Below are 17,814 nucleotides of genomic sequence, written 5' to 3'. Positions count from 1 at the left end.
ATAACACCCATTACCAATTGTATCCGCGTCTGCGAGTTTCCTTATATCTCTTTCCAGTCATCCCTGACACTCTCTCCAAAGACTTCTATTAACAGCTGTAACCTGATCATTCTATAAGCTGAAAAGAAAGTGCTGCCTATATGCATCCATGCCTCTTTTTATACCTCTTCCAGTGCCAGCAGTGCTAGGCCCCGACCTTCTATCCCCAGCATATCCAAACAGTTGCATAGAGATATCACAGCACTCCATTTGTTTTTTTTTGTTTTTGTTTTTTCGAAAAAGCTACAAAAGGCTTTTATTGTCCACCAAAAGGTTACACAGTGTTTATACAGTACAGTATTGCCTTTATCAAGTCAGATTATCAAGACTTGATCAAGGAAGTATTGTACTCGAAAGTACTATGACCTGATCCATTATCAGACACTGTTTTTTAATGATTGTAAATAATGAGTCTAGGGAGGTAGGAAAGAGCCTTATAAATAGAAAAGAGGCATTTTCTCTGATAAGTTTTTTTTTTTTTTTTTTTTTTACAATGTTTCTTACATTTGTTTGTACTACTGATTTATGCAGTGTTTGAAGAAAGTGTAAGGCCTATTGAAGTTAGGTTTCCATTACTAAACATTTATTGTGAAACATATTGTTCTGGAGACAGACCCATTATATTCTAGGGCAATGATTCTTTAGTGGACAACAGGCTGTTCTAGTTTTATCGAAAGGTTATTCTACAGCACCAGGTATTTAATTCCAGACTCTCATCAGACATTTAATGTCTTTCTAAATGGACAAAATATTTTCTTTAAAAATATATATATTTTAATATTATTCAAGTACATTTCACATCATAATACATGACATAGACAAATTGTACATTTTATGTATAGATAGATAGATATGTTGGATACATGGGCTATTTAGAAAACAGGTAGAACCTCAAATTGATTTCGATTAAGGCACAGACCAAGAGGATAGACCAAAATAACTGTGCATTACAAACCAAACTAATTATTCAACAGAATTACATCCATATGTGTTTTTTCATTTGCAATCTTTTTTTTTATTTGTCTCATGAAAGTGCACTTTACGCATTCAGGCATCATGGCATACAATACAAAGACCTGACAAAAACCTTTCTGTTGCATGGCGTTTTTTTTTTTTTGGAAATGTATTTAATTGTGGACATAAGAAAAAAAGAATAACATTGTAGCACTAACAAGTGTGCAGAATGTGGCAAGATAAAGCAAACTAGGCATTGTGTTTATAATTAAATACATGTATAAGTTATTTTATATAGATATATGGCTTGAAAGTAGACATGAAGCAGTACATTGTCCGTTTTCTTGATTTCCTGAGGTGTCATTAAGAGCAGGAAGTTACTGCTAAGCCTCTGTATTACAAAAACAACAAAAAAAGTTCACATTCTTAGGTCTGACCCGTGGTGAGTACACTGAGGTTAAGAGAATATAATCTACTGACTGGGATTGTATAGATTCAGACCAGCTGAATCCAAAATGTATTGTGTACAAAAACAAAAGGAAAAAAAAAATCTGTAAAAAAAAACTAAAATTTCTGTTCAGACAAGCATGTGTCTCTTTCTGTGGAGGGCGAGGTGGTCCGAGCGGGAGAAGCTGCGGTCACAGTCTGGACACTGAAATGGTTTGATTCCAGTGTGTTTACGGAAATGCCGAGTCAGTTCGTCAGAACGGGCAAACTTCCACGTGCATCCTTCCCAAGTACACTGATAAGGTTTTTCCCCTGTAGAAGAGAACAGGAAGATCAGTTAAGTGCACGAAGGAGAAGGTTGAGTGCGAGCGATATCAGCTTTTTTTTAATGAACAATGAAAGAGGATGGAGGGAAATAACACTTTCCGAATCAACAATCTGTGCAAAGAACTGCTGAGAAGTCCAAAAATGGTTAAAAACATTTATAAAATTACATTTATACTGTTTACCTGAGAATTACAACTTCACATATAGGTTTCAAAATGTGAGCTGCCTATCTTATTAGGAGTTCAGGACTAGGGACCTATCAGAGCTCTTCATGTTTATTATAAAGTATCCGGCTGGCATCTAACTACTGGGCAGAGTCATAACTTCTGGGCTCCTATTCAAAAATCTGTAACAGGCCCCCCCCCCACCTACTTTGTGCTCGAAGGGTCTTCTCTTGCTCCATGGCCTGCAATGCAATTGCCTCCTCTGTAACCCTATAGTTACACCTCTACGATGGAGTGCAGTAAAGCTTGGACTGATCCACAGCCCGAGATTTGGGTCTGCATTTTTGCTGCAATTTGCACAAAATTGAGGCGAAATACACTGGTTTTGTGCAAATTATAGGAAATTACTGTTGCATTTTCTGCATTGAGAAAGTATAAATAAGTTAAAGGGGTATTCCGGGCAGAAACATCTTATCCCCTATCCAAAAGATAGGGGATAAGATGTCTGATCGCAGGGGGCCCACCGCTGGGGCCCCCAGCGATCCCCTGCAGCAACTGCATTCTATGCAGGGCTGTGTTTCCAGTTACGGAATCCTCCGGGTTTCCGGGACTGAAGATGTGACAAAACTCCACGCCCCCTTGTGATGTCACGTCACGCTCCCTCCATTCATGTCTATGGGAGTGCCGCACTGCAACTGAGCGGCGGGCCCTCCACAATCAGACATCATATCCCCTATCCTTTGGATAGGGGATAAGATGTATTTGCCCGGAAAACCCCTTTAAAGAAGTAATATTTGCGTGCAACTTTAAAGTGGGCCCCCATTGTTAATTCTAAATATAGGCCCTAGGAACCTCAGTCTGATACTGCACCTACTAAATGGCTTGTAAAAGAAGATCCAATATTTAGGGGGGGTCCAGTTAGTATATCCAAATTCACTCACTAGTTTAGCTTTAAATACACAGAAATTCTTATATAAAGAATCATGTATTGGTGTTTGCTTCTATTTAAAAGGGGTTTAGGAGAAACAATGGAGTTTATGTTTAAGAAACAGCGCCCCCACAAGGCTGTACCTCACATTTCAACTCCATACCAGACACAGTCCATGGACAGGAGTGTTGCTGAAAAAAGTAGTTAACTTGCCTGTCTCCAGAAATTATACAAAATGCATTAAATAGCCACGGACTTTGGTTTAAAACCATGCACTGAACTTATATTATCACATTTATTATAACTGTTATTTTAAAGGGGTATTCCAGGCAAAAATATTTTATCCCCTATACAAAGGATAGGGGATAAGATGTCTGATTGTGGGGGGCCCGCTGCTGAGATCCCTGCCATCTCCCTTCAGCACCCGCATTCTATGCAGGGACTGCGTCTCTAGTTTCGGAAACCTCCGGGTTTCCGGGTCTGGGGACGTGACGTCACGCCACGCCCCCTCCAAACATGTCTATGGGAGAGGGCATGACACCATTACGCCCCCTCCCATAGACATGTATGGATGGGGTGTGGCGTGAAGTCCCGTCCTCAGTCCCAAAAAAACCTGGAGGTTTCCGAAACTGGAGATTCAGCACCTGCATAGAATGTGGGTCCATAAAGGAGATCGCGAGGGGTCTCAGCAGCGGCCCCCCAGCGATCAGACACCTTATCTCCTATCCTTTGGATAGGGGATAAAATATTTTTGCCCGGAATACCCCTATAAACCTAAAATGATATGCTTGTGTGTGTAATCTCTCTGAGACAACCCTCCAAAATTGCATGGAAAAGTGGTCTTCTAGGGGAAGGATGGTCTTGTCGAAGAATAAGACCAGTTTGCATAATAAATGGTGGAGCTAAAAATCTGTCATTTGAAATCTGGTCTGGACAAGGGAGTGGTCTCACTGTATTTCACTGTATTTTCAATCATGGTGTATACTTTGGTGGAAAAATAAACTTTAGCGGGAAAATAAACTTTAGCTCTCTGGAAAAACAATATACCAACAGGCTGATCCAAATGTCTGTAAATTGTGGTTACTGTCGATTTATCTTGGAGTGAGGTATTACCCTGCCTGCTGCCCACACCCAGCCACTTCCTGCTCCAGAGATAAACTATTACCATTACTCTTCCCATAAACCAAACAGTGAGCCATGCTGACCTGTATGTGTTCTCCTGTGCGCCTTTAAATGGGAACTTTTGGTGTAAACTTTATTGCAGCCATCATAGTCGCATCTGTGTATTCTTCTTTTTCTCTGGGTTTCTGGAGATTCCACAGGTAATGGTCTTTTTCCTGGGTGAACTATAACTGATGGGTGATGTCTGCAGAAGAAGGAGGGAAATATAAAATCATACACTAGGCACTGAGAATTAGCAAAGAGAAGTTATGGCTACATATCTATGAATACATTAAATCATTTAGCATTAAAGGGGTACTCCCGTGGAAAACTTCTTTTTTTTTTAAATCAACTGGTGCCAGAAAGTTAAACAGATTTGTAAATCACTTCTATTAAAAAATCTTAATCCTTCCAGTACTTTTTAGGGGCTGTATACTAAAGAGAAATCCAAAAAAGAAATGCATTTCCTGTGATGTCCTCTGCTGACCTCTGCTGTCCATTTTAGGAACTGTCCAGAGCAGCATATGTTTGCTATGGGGATTTTCTCCTTCACTGGACAGTTCCTAAAATGGACAGCAGAGGTCAGCAGAGAGCACTGAGGTCAGGACATCACAGGAAATGCATTTCTTTTTTGGATTTCTCTTTAGTATACAGCCCCTAAAAAGTACTGGAAGGATTAAGATTTTTTAATAGAAGTGATTTACAAATCTGTCTAACTTTCTGGTACCAGCTGATTTAAAAGAAAAAAAAGTTTTCCACGGAGTAGCCCTTTAAAGGTATATAGAACTAAAAGCAAGTATCCACCTCCCCCCCCCCCAAAAAAAATAATTAATTCAATTCATGCCATACATTTTCAGCTATTTTTTTTCCAATTATGCCAATGTCGCTTGCTCTTTCTTTTGCTCTAATTGGGAAACTAAAGACTTTACAGTCAGAGTGATCTTCCAGCGACTCGCCAGAAACCATGGCACAGTAGAAAGATAGACAAACTGAAATAGCGGTATTATTATCTTTGGAATTACTTCCATTAGCATTTTGATAACAACACGCAGGCCTCCAGGGGAAGTCAAATCCTGTTTGACAATAAATTTTTGCAAACCTGAATTCAGTGACATGCAAAGTACAGAGGGGGTAGAGGTGGGGGCAGGGGAGTATACCAAAGTTTAAACTGGGCAACCCATTATGGTAAGTTTTGCTACCCAAGAAAAAGAGCCTGGTGTTTGTTTCCCCATCCCGTCTGTGACTTTAAAAGGAATACTCCGGTGGAAAACTTTTTTTTTTTTAATCAACTGGTGCCAGAAAGTTAAACAGATTTGTAAATTAATTCTATAAAAAAAATCTTAATCCTTCCAGTACTTATTAGCTGCTAATACTACAGAGAAAATTATTTTCTTTTTGGAACACAGAGCTCTCTGCTGACATCATGAGCACAGTGCTCTCTGCTGACATCTTTGTCCATTTGAGGAACTGTCCAGAGCAGCATATGTTTGCTATGGGGATTTTCTCCTTCTCTGGGCAGTTCTTAAAATAGACAGAGATGTCAGCAGAGAGCACTGTGCTCGTGATTCAGTAGAGAGCTCTGAGTTCCAAAAAGAAAATAATTTCTTGTAGTATTCAGCAGCTAATAAGTACTGGAAGGATTAAGATTTTTTAATAGAAGTAATTTACAAATATGTTTAGCTTTCTGGCCCCAGTTGATTTAAAAAAAAAAGGTTTTCCAACGGAGTACCCCTTTAAGGGCAGTTCCCACCACCTCTGCTATTTATTTGCTAAGAATTCAATTCCTCTGGAAAGGAAAGTCCAGCATAGAAAATAAAATGTGACAAGTTGTTAATATACATATGATCACTGTCAGCCAAATATTTACCTAACAGCTATCACTCTTGATCCTGTTGTCAATGGGGTGAAGGGAAAAGGCTATTGCCAGACTCATCTGGCAGCAGCTTTTCTCTCCCTGAGAATGAAAGGATTGGGCAGCCGAAATCCAGCATGCCCGATCTGGATATTTGCCATAAGAGGAAACCTCAAGGACCCCATACACCTTAGATAATCATTGTTTTTGGCCGACAGTATTATAAATGTATGTTTGCTAGTAGCACATCTCCCCATGTCCACGGGCGAAGCACTGCCGACAATGATGAATGTAAATGGCCCCCTAAACGTTCAGGCATCATTATTATCTAAAGGCTCTTTAAATGAGCAACAATCCGTTTGTACATCATCAATGGGCGCTTGTATTGGGCAGCTATCTCCTCTTATAATACAGCCTTTACTATCACAAACTTCATTGTGCTAATTGCAGGAATAACATCTCTATCCTCTCTATCTGAGTTGCTCCCTTGTAGGTTCACCTACCTGTTCTACACAACATTGTAGGATTGTTTTAGATCTTACAGAAGTGTTCTTGTTCTAGGAGCCTAATGGCAAAGCGATTGGTACCCCCGCAGGGTTTATTATTTCTGATAATTAACAAGGTCATGCTCTCTTTTTCCCACACAAACATTTTTCAGGATTGCAAAACCTTGTAAGGTCTCAGTTTGCTTTCTCTACGTTTGTTTACATGATCTATTTCCTCCAGAAATAATTTGAAACAGCTTTTTTGCGCTCTCCCTGAACAGAAAAAAATAAATAACAAACTGTTTTTGTTCCCCTCTGTATTTTATATAGTCCTAGTCATCGGGAGAAATATTTGCTATTGTCTCAGTCACTCCTTTTTAAAGCAATTAAGAATTTCCTGTTGTGTTGTGCCAAAATGGAGGGTGTGGTCCCTGACGTCAATTCCAAAAGAGGAGATCAGCCCGTCTGCCCCACCCACGGGAAGTTTTAAAATTGGCTCCTCACATTCAAAACCTATTGCCACACCGCAGGTAAAAAACAAACCAATGACTACATCTGCATTCCATGGCTCCGTGACTTGTTTTTCCTCTTACTAACCTAGATTCTTTTACACACGACAAATGTTTTTCATTTTCACTCACGTCATGTGAAATACTTTTAGTCAATCTTTTCTTTCTTAAGCAAGACCTTTCTTGAAATATGAAGAGTACCATTAAGTTATATGTCTCGCCTCTTTTACTGCTTCAATGGTACTGAGTATCAGGGCAAGGAATCTTGGAACAACAATATGTGAATGTGGTACACTTTCTGTTTCTTTTGTTGTTATTTCTGTATATATTTTTTTTCCTGTATTATCTCTATAGCTTTATTATACTTAAAGGGGTAGTCCAGTGGTGAAAAACTTATCCCCTATCCTTTGGATAGGGGATAAGTTTGAGATCGCGGGGGGTCCGACCGCTGGGGCCCCCTGCGATCTCTCTGTATGGGGGCCAGACTCTCCGGCCAGATAGTGGGTGTCGACCACCGCGCAAAGCAGCGGTTGACACGCCCCCTCAATATATCGCTATGGCAGAGCCAGAGATTGCCAAAGGCAGCGCTACGGCTCTGCCATAGAGTTGTATTGAGGGGGCGTGTCAGCCGCCGCTTCGTGCGGTGGTCGATACGCCCCCTTCCCGTGGGCTGTCGGGGCCCCGTACAGGAGATCACAGGGGGCCCCAGCGGTTGGACCCCCCCGCGATCTGCAACTTATCCCCTATCCTGCTGAGACCCCCCACGATCTCCTTGCAGCACCCGCATTCTATGCAGGTGCTGAATCTCCAGTTTCGGAAACCTCCAGGTTTCCGGGACTGGGGACGTGATGTCACGCCATGCCCCCTCCATTCATGTCTATGAGAGGGGGCGTGACGGCCGTCACGCCCCCTCCCATAGACATGAATGGAGGGGGTGTGGCGTGACGTCACGTCCCCAGTCCCGGAAACCCGGAGGTTTCCGAAACTAGAGACGTAGTCCCCACAAACTAGAGATGTAGCCTGCGGCTGAGAGCCCCCGCGATCAGACATGTTATCCCCTATCCTTTGGATAGGGGATAAAAAAATTTGCCCGGAATACCCCTTTAAAATTTACATTTTTCTCGCTTTACCTCGGCAACATTCTTCAATAAAAAATATGTTTCATGAGTATCAGGGAAAGGCAAAGCATTTAAGGCCATAAAACATGGGACATTCTGCCCAATGTTCAAACACAAATACACGTTGGCCCAAATAATTTCAAAAAAGGCTGATGACTGGAAATGACCTAGGTGTCTCAAATAGTAATCTAGACTTGGATATAGAGGATAGTCATGGGTGTTCCTTTTGGTGAGGTCTAGGTGTACCATATAAATGTACTAAGTGAAAAGGGTTCTGTCCACGGGACACTGCAATATTGCACTTTTAGTAAACATACTTACCGTATCTTCCTGTCCAGAATTTGTTTTTAAAATTGCTCCCAAAAATTTAAAATCCTTAAATGTACACAGGTTTTTTATAGAGTTTTTTTGGAAAAATGCCACTGCAGCTTTAGAGCCAACGTCAGAAGGGGATCCAGTAGGAAGGAGAAGTCTAAGTCCTTCCATTATATTTCCCATTTCTTTTAAATACACTTCTGACTTTGGCTTAAAAAAAAAGCCAGAAAGAAACCTGTGTGGAACCTTAGCCTTGCTCTCCGATCCCTTGGTGTTCCACTGTGCAAGCTCTAGTGGGTGCTTGATCTCTCTTAAAGGGGTACTCTGGTGGAAAATTTTTTTTTTTTTTTTTTTTAAATCAACTGGTGCCAGAAAGTTGAACAGATTTGTAAATTTACTTCTACTAAAAAATCTTAATAGTTCAAGTGCTTATTAGCTGCTGAATACTACAGAGGAAATTCTTTTCTGAACACAGAGCTCTCTGCTGGCATCATGAGCACAGTGCTCTCTGCTGACATCTCTGTCCATTTTAGGAACTGTCCAGAGCAGCATATGTTTTCTATGGCGATTTTCTCCTACTCTGGACAGTTCTTAAAATGGACAGAGGTGTCAGCAGAGAGCACTGTGCTTGTGATTCAGCATAGAGCTCTCTGTTCCAAAAAGAAAATAATTTCCTCTGTAGTATTCAGCAGCTAATAAGCCCTGGAAGGATTAAGATTGTAATTGAAGTAATTGACAAATCTGTTTATCTTTCTGGCACCAGTTGATTAAGAAAAAAAAAAAAAGTTTTCCACCCGAGTACCCCTTTAACAATCAACCAGCAAGGGACCTTAGTGGCCTCAGAGGTCATGGATCATTTTACTGGCATCATTGCTCACTGATAGGAGGCAAGATATGGTTGGGGTGATGGTTTGGGTGACCACCTGTGCCTGAATGCTGTCTTACATGGTATTGGAAAGGTAAAGAAGAATCCCTTTAAAATAGTGCTTTCCCAATAGAAGAGAGAGAGAGAGAGAGAGAGAGAGAGGAAGGTGTAGACGAAATGTTTGCCTCCTGGGAAATATACAGAGGATTATGTTTTGAAGACCATGATCAAAATCAAGAATTTCATAGTTTGTGTCTATATTATGTGACTTACTCATGGAACATGCCCTTTGGTGGTGTACTGATGCCAGGCGATACTTGTTCGGGGTAAACTTCTGTCATCGAGTGATCTGTCCCAGGCTCAACTTTTATGTTTTTTAATAGTGGAGTTTTCTCAAAACACTCTGGCACTGTTACAGGTACTGTAATGAAATAATCAGAGACATTTAATTCAGTCAGTGTATAGTAGTAAGTAGTCATACTGCTAAACAGGGATAAGAATTATATAGAAATAATATTGAAAGATCTTAAAGATGTGTAGAAATACAAACAAAATAAGTGGAACAAAAATAACTGATATTACCCCCAGGACCCTTCTTGGAACTTTTAACAACATGTAGAAGTTAAATATATTTTTCCCTCTCGGAAACCCTGTTGGTGGTTTGCAGTTGGGTAGACTGCATTATGAGCAAACGTCATCATTTTGTCTCCATAGATCCATTCACTATTACAGTGACCCCCCGACCTACGATGGCCCCGACATACGATCATTTCAAGATACGATGCTTTTGTATGTCGGGGCCATCGCATAAACGGCTATCCGGCAGCGCCCACTTCTTCAGCTGCCACCGGATAGCCGTTTACGGTGCCCCGTGTGGTCTGCTGACGATTACTTACCTGTCCTCGGGGCTCTTGCGCGTCCTCTTCGGGATCCCTGCATCGTCGGCGCTCTCCTCCAATGTCATCACGTCGCTGCGCACGCCGTCCCGTCATTCAATAGGAGCGGCGTGCGTAGCGACGTGATGGTGGCGACGGAGAGCGAGGAATGTTGGGGACACCCTGGGGACGCGGCGACAGTGATGGACGGCGACATCCAGGGCAGCTGTGACGGTCCAGAGCGGAGGGGACACAGGAGTGCAATCTTTAATACCAGTGGTCTTCAACCTGCGGACCTCCAGATGTTGCAAAACTACAACTCCCAGCATGCCCGGACAGCCGTTGGCTGTCCGGGCATGCTGGGTGTTGTAGTTTTGCAACATCTGGAGGTCCGCAGGTTGTAGACCACTGTCCTATACTTTACATTGCACGGATCCCTCAACATACGATGGTTTCAACAAACAATGGTCCATTTGGAACGGATTACCATCGTATGTTGAGGGACCACTGTATTTAATTAAAATGGGCTGTATCATCAGCAGACATATGGCCGACCTAAGGGGGTTGTCTTAAAAGATAACCCCCTTCAGAATTCGGCTGCTGTGGTCCACAGCTCAGGAAAAAAGGTCAGTCCAGATAAACAGCATTCATATACTATAAGGATGGCTTAAAGGGGTACTACTAAGGAAAAAAAAAATGTTTTCAGATCAACTGGTGCCAGAAAGTTCAACCGATTTGTAAATTACTTCTATTTAGAAATCTTAAGGCTTCCAGTACTTATCAACTGCTGTATGCACCAAAGGAAGTTGTGTAGTTATATCCAGTCTGAGCAGCACAGTGCTCTCTGCTGACACCTCTTTCCAAGTCAGGAACTGTGTAGAGCAGGAGAGGTTTGCTATGGGAATTCGCTCCTGCTCTGGATAGTTTCTGGCACGGACAGAAGTGGCAGAAGTGACCACTGTGGTCAGACTAGAAAGAACTACACAACTTCCTCTGGAGCATACAGCAGCTGATAAGTACTGGAAGTGTAAAGATTTTTAAATAGACGTAATTTACAAATCTGTTTAACTTTCTGGCACCAGTTGATTTAAAAACCTTTTTTTCCCCTCTGGAGTACCCCTTTAAGTATGTTAGGACAAGAGCCACTCTTATGGAATGGCTCTTCATTATACACAGTGGTTACCTTCATGAAAAGTAGTGCTAATACTACTTTTTTCAAATGTAATATTTACACTAATATGATTTTTTTTTTAAATCAACTGGTGCCAGAAAGTTAAACAGATTTGTAAATGATTTCTATTAAAAAATCTTAATCCTTCCTGTACTTATTAGCTGCTGAATACTACAGCGGAAATTCTTTTCTTTTTTAAACACAGAGCTGTCTGCTGACATCATGACCACAGTGCACTCTGCTGACATCTCTGTCCATTTTAGGAACTGTCCAGAACAGCATATGTTTGCTATGGGGATTTCCTTTTACTCTGGACAGTTCCTAAAATGGACAGAGATGTCAGCAGAGAGCTCTGTGCTCATGATGTCAGCAGACAGCTCTGTGTTTCAAATGGAAAAGAATTTCCACTGTAGTATTCAGCAGCTAATAAGTACAGGAAGGATTAAGATTTTTTAATAGAAGTAATCTACAAATCTGTTTAACTTTCTGGCACCAGTTGATTTAAAAAAAAAAAGTTTTTAAACGGAGCACCCCTTTAAAATATGATCAATTCTTCTAACATTATTAAAAGCTACTTACTGTGTTTACTACTTTGATTTTCCAGGTCTTCAGCTAGTACCATGATTGGATGCTGCAGATGAGAGGTATACACAAAAGGAACAGGCTGTACAACCATTGGCTGTAAAATGGGTAAGAGTCCAGGGTTCCTATAAGCATGCCTTGGAAATGCAGACAACATTGGGTTAAGGGATATTGGCATTGTGAAGGGTGGAACAGCAGGCGGTGATGGGGTTAACTTTTTCAATGGTGGACTGGATGAAGGCATAAACATAACTGGGGAACTTCTTCTCTTGGGAGACGAGTATTTGATGGGAGACGGGGACCTTCCGGTGGAGAGAGGCGAATTCCTCTTGTTTGTAGTGAGGTCCACCGGCTCCATTTGGAATCCAGACAAGGTTTCAGGACTGTGGTAAAGTTTACTGTGCAGCAAGTTTGGTGTCGGGTAGATGACACTGTATTTATTCGAGTCAATGTAACTGGGCTGATATGGCTACAGGAAGAAAAAACAAGAAAAAAAAGATACATTGAAATGCAAAAATCAAACAACAGAAGATCATGAATAAACTGTCTGAGATAATTATTTAGGTTACGAGATACCAGCAGACTGACCGAGTGCTTGCAGAGGTATTCTGCATAATCTATAGAGGCTGACTTAAAAAACATTTTCAAACCATTGTATTAACCAGTTAAAGAACACCTTTAACTTGCTTAAAGGGGTATTCTGCCCCTAGACATCTTATCCCCTATGCAAAGGATAGGGGATAAGATGTCTGATCGCGGGGGTCCTGCTGCTGGGGACCTACGCTATCTTGGCTGCAGCACCCCAGATAACCGATGCACAAAGCTAACTTCACTCCATGCTGGATGACTGGCAATGTGGGGCAGAGGCTCGTGACATCACAGTCACACCCGCTTGTGATGTCACGGCCATGCCCCCTCAATGCAAGTCTATGGGAGGGGGCGTGACGGCAGTCACGCCCCCTCCCATAGACTTGCATTGAGGGGACATGGCCATGACGTCAAGAACTGGGCGTGACTGTGATGTCGCGAGCCTCTGGTGCTGCACCCGACGAGTTAAACGAATGCCTGTTGCAGCAGGTAGATTGTGGGGGTCCGCAGAGGTGGGACCCCAGCGATCAGATATCTTATCCCCTATCCTTTAGATAGGGGATTAGATGTCTAGGGGCAGAGCTCCCCTTTAAAAAGGTGCTAGAATGGGAGCTGCAGTTTTTTTGGCCAATCCCAGCAAAATATCCCAAATTTTCATTATACCAGAATATCCCTTTAGCAATACACTGTAAAGACTGTCCGGTTTAGAAAAGCAGGGGTGGTCTAACTCAGAAAATTTAGTGGAGAAAAACTAGAGATGAGCGAACTTACAGTAAATTCAATTCGTCACGAACTTCTCGGCTCGGCAGTTGATGACTTATCCTACGTAAATTAGTTCAGCCTTCAGGTGCTCCGGTGGGCTGGAAAAGGTGGATACATTCCTAGGAAAGAGTCTCCTAGGACTGTATCCACCTTTTCCAGTCCACCGAAGCACCTGAAAGCTGAACTAATTTATGCAGGAAAAGTCATCAACTGCCGAGCCGAGAAGTTTGTGACAAATCGAATTTACTGTAAGTTCGCTCATCTCTGGAAAAAACGCAAATAGCCCCTTGCTCTCTTTCTGGAGGACCCAACAAATGCATGCATTACATGGATAGCTGATTGATTTCAGTAGGCAGTTAGTAATGCTTCTTTTCTCCTGCGGGGGCACTGCACAGATATTGAACACTTTCTGCTGGATTCATCTTATGTTTAGCTTGGAACTGGGGAACCTTGCTAAGAAAAAAATGAATTGTCTTAAGTAGACAACCCCTTAAATGTGCTTAGTATGTAATGTTAAAACAAGTGACTTCATTTTCCTAGTTGCTTAAAGTTGAACATTTTCTTTGCCAAGTGATGACTTAAAACAATTCTGACTCTTTTTTTCCCCTTGACCCAAAGGGTGGAGAGATCTGTTCCAGTAACTGGGCTCAATCTCTGGACTGGGAGCAGTGATTCAGTGTAACCTAATCTTCATCATCAACCCAAGCTACTTGTCTTTTAAGGGCATATATACAACGCAGCCATAGGACTGTGGTAAGAGCATCCTGACGTATCCACTTTCTTTCGGTCTGTGCTGTTCTAATCCAAGGCGTTGGGGTGATTGGTGTGGTTTAGTTATACAAAGGTACAGACGTAATGTAGAAGTGATAGCAGAAACAGATGGTAGACAAAGCTACAGTAATGTTCTTTCTTTGGCTGGGCAGAGACAGCCTATTCATATAAAAATGAAGCACACACAGAAGAATATGTTCTGTACAGCCAAAAGCCTGCCAAAATCCATGGTGTGGTTCTTGGCATAAACCTTTATGTGACTAGATTTCATCCCGTAATAAAACAATTACTGCAACAAACTAACTGTATTGCCATGGAAATATCCATTAGATTATTAAATGTCTCACCTTACTTGGTAAAACTGTAATATGAATGAAAAACGCCCAATCCGAATTTTCGGAAATAAAATCCCCTGTATTTGTGTCTAGTGCATGGCTTATGGCGCCATTTGCAGGTCTTTTTAAAACTTTGGCAGAAAAGGAAGTTGGTGACTTCATGATTGAAAATTTGCAGAGTTTGCTTAAAAAGACTATAAAATAAAGCTGATCCAAGGGAATTTTCACTTTTAAGCCAAATAAACTTGGAATAAGTCTGTCGGGAGGTATTGGAACACGTCTTTAAACAACAGTACTGACCCCACACCTCTAAAAGCTTTGGCAATATATGGGCTGTGTACATGTCACCTTACCTTGAACCACGGTGACACACTGAGCAGTGTTGACTAAGGCAAAGTACATAGGTAAATGTGTGTAGGTAAAACACATACTGTACATAAGGAAGTGCTATGCAACAATACCATCTCTTGCCACTATATCATGGATGACCAGGAAGTATGCTTCTACCTTAAAGTGATACTCAAGTGGAAAACATTTTATTTTATTTTTTTAAATGAACTGGTGCCAAAAAGTTAAACAAATTAGTAAATTACTTCTATTAAAAAATCTTAATCCTTCCAGTACTTTTCAGTTGCTGTATGTTTCACAGGAAGTTCTTTTCTTTTTTTTAAATTTCTTTTCTGTCTGACCACAGTGCTCTCTGCTGACACCTCTGTCCATGTCAGGATAGCACAATATAACCAAGAAGAAGAAAAAAGGTCCAAGTGGCACTACTGTAATGCAGGTAATGCTACCAATGTAGATAGAACAATAAAGGATTCCGTCAGTGGATCTATAGGCATAAATGGGTCCCTCGGTGGTGCTAGGACAAAATGATAACCAGAATCATAAAGTGCATTACAAGGGGAAAATGTAATCCTGCACTCACCGCATGGGTACCGACTATTCTGCTCCTTCTCCCGGAACCTCTATCCGCTCAGCAGACTTCCATGGCGTGGGGCGCTCAGAGCGCCCCACGCCATGGAAGTCTGCTGAGCGGACGGAGGTTCCGGGAGAAGGAGCAGAATAGTCGGTACCCATGCGGTGAATGCAGGATTACATTTTCCACTTGTAATGCACTCCATGTCAGGATAGATTTGCTTCTACTCTGGACAGTTCCTGAGATGGACAGAGGTGTCAGCAGAGAGCACTGTGGTCAAACAGAAAAGAAATTCAAAAAGAAAAGAACCTCCTGTGGAACATACAGCAGCTGATAAGTACTGGAAGGATTAAGATTTTTTAATAGAATTCATTTACAAATCTGTTTAACTTTCTGGCGCCAGTTGATAAAAATAAAAAAAAAGTTTTCCACTGGTAACACCCCTTTAATAACTTCCTTAAGCCAAGATAAAAATGAGATTTTCTGAGATTTGTCCTTGCTAGTACTAACAATATAATACATAGAATTTATAACTTCTGTGTACTAGAACGTAGCTTGTTCGAGGAGGTGATGTACAAGCTGACGTAGAGAATATAGGCAATGCAATGCTTCCTGGACAAAACTATGCAAAGAAGCTTTCCTCCAGAAGGAAAAGAGACAGCACTGTAGTGGCACCTATTGGAGGTAACTTTCCTTCCAGCCAAATATTAACTCCTAAAAAAGGGAATGTGACAACTAGTTTTTTTTCTTACAGATTACAGCCAGATATGGAAACATGTTATGTTTCTAATCTGCTTCTATTTTTTTATTGTATTTTTTTCCCAAATTTTTTGTAGAATTTTTTGTGAATTTTTTCACAGCATTTAGAGATATGCTTTACTGCAGGACCAATGGACCATAGACAATTTTAGACATGACCTGTCCCATTCACATGAATTGGAAACATTATTGGGCATACTATGACTCTGATCCTTTTCAAAGGTCATTCTGTAGGGAATGGGATGCTGATCTTGGCTGTGAATGGCGGTGGATCCAGTGTTATATATCTACTGGTGTCACCTTTCACTGTTACGCTGTCTGTGATTAAAACTGAAGCTTTACTGGGAAGTAATCTGTACAGAACATAAAGCCTAAGCTTAGTTATAGGTCTCGTAGACCTAATTTTCCATTTTACTAAACAGCTAGTAGACCTGGACGTCTAGTAAAATAGAAAAAAAGTCACCAAAACTTCCTAGAAATTATGGTAAACATAAAAACATGACTTAAACAACAAGTCATTTTTTAATGACATATTCACTTTAAAAAGCCTTGAAACATGACTAGGGATTATCAGCCAAATCCACGAACATCGAAGAATTGCCTGTTTCAGGGTTCTTGCCCCTTGCCTGTACAGAGCCGGGTGCTAGATAGCTGTCAGAGAGCCCTTTGATGCGGGTATAAGGGGTTACATGTCTCCATGGGAAGACTCAAGCCATTAAAGGAAGTCTTAAAGGCCATAAAGTGCTCCCCAGACAAAATAGAAGTATGCAAAGTAGTCATGTTTCAAGGCTTCTTTCAAGAAATTACTCAGCTTCCGTACCTTAAGAAGTGTAAAAAAAAAAAAAAACCTGTATAATTGGAAAAGACGAGCGCTGTGATCTAGATCTTTTTGCCTATATTCCGAGCCCTGTTTTGTATCTTTAAAAAAAAAAATCTAATCTAACTTATTGCTCGGAAATGAGACTTAGATCAAACCTCACTGACCGAAACTCCATTAAAACTGGCTAGACTAAACCACACACATTCTTAAATTTCCCTACTGTACATACCCATTCCTGTTACGGGTCACATATTTGGTCCTTAAAGCCTTAATACCAGCAGAAGTAAAGCCTGTGTGTTTTCCCTGTTCCCTTTAAAGATGTGTGACCTGGAATTTACAGTCTCAAATGTAACTTGCTATATAAAATCCCAGGTTGTGAATATACTGTATGCCTTTAGGCTAGAGGGACGGTTACCTTCTGTGAGTCAATAAATCAGTGTTTTCCAAACAGTGTGTCTCCAGCTGTTGCAAAACTACAACTCCCAGCATGCCCGGGCATGCTGGGAGTTGTAGTTTTGCAACAGCTGGAGACACACTGTTTGGAAAACACTACAATAAATGAATAAAGGAAGAGTATCATAGCATAATGCAAAAAAAACTTTACCATTTATTACATAGTTTGCACAAGTAGTCATTGCAAGTGCACAACATTTTTTATTTTGTATCCCCCCCAATATTAAAAATGAGCCTCAAAAGCAAACTGTCAGCTTGCTCCCCCCCCCCCCCCCCGCACTAACGGTACTGGCTGGTAGTGCGGGGGACGCTGATCAGTTTGATGCCTACCATGCCCAGATCCGCCCCGCCATTTGGACGAAATCTTCGATTTTCTGTATATGCTAATTAGGTGCTAACTGGCACAGGCGGGGTTGCTGACATCAGCGCCGCTCTTTCACAGCGCTGCCCAGCTCATTAATATTCCTCCCTCCTCCCTGTAATGATGATGGGAGAGGCGGAAGGAGGGGAGGAATGTTGATGAGCTGGGTGGTGCGGCAGATGAACGGCGCTGATGTCAGAGTGCCAGTAACCCTGCCTGTGCCAGTTAGCACCTAATTAGCATATACAGAAAAT

The 17,814-nt window shown here is 41.4% G+C and overlaps 1 protein-coding gene across 7 annotated transcripts in view; it reads right to left on the bottom strand.

Moving 5' to 3' along the window:
• Nucleotides 1-852: 852 nt before the first annotated feature.
• Nucleotides 853-17,814, bottom strand: part of KLF3 (KLF transcription factor 3) — a 140,668-nt gene continuing 123,706 nt past the window's right edge. For 2 of the 7 annotated variants that reach the window (XM_056556634.1, XM_056556624.1), the window contains exons 4-7: nt 11,790-12,261; nt 9,438-9,585; nt 4,065-4,225; nt 854-1,752 (exon numbers count right to left, since the gene is read on the bottom strand). In XM_056556634.1, the coding sequence (XP_056412609.1) occupies nt 1,571-1,752; nt 4,065-4,225; nt 9,438-9,585; nt 11,790-12,261 (963 nt within the window). In that variant the 3' untranslated portion in view covers nt 854-1,570. Of the gene's footprint in view, nt 1,753-4,064; nt 4,226-9,437; nt 9,586-11,789; nt 12,262-17,814 lie in introns of all 7 variants that reach the window. The other 5 variants (XM_056556609.1, XM_056556617.1, XM_056556643.1 and 2 more) reach the window with 3 other exon arrangements.

This window comes from Hyla sarda, chromosome 1, assembly GCF_029499605.1.
Source record: "Hyla sarda isolate aHylSar1 chromosome 1, aHylSar1.hap1, whole genome shotgun sequence".
NCBI lineage: Eukaryota > Metazoa > Chordata > Amphibia > Anura > Hylidae > Hyla > Hyla sarda.
Note: the sequence above shows the minus strand (reverse complement) of the source record. Positions and strands in the feature narration are given on the sequence as shown.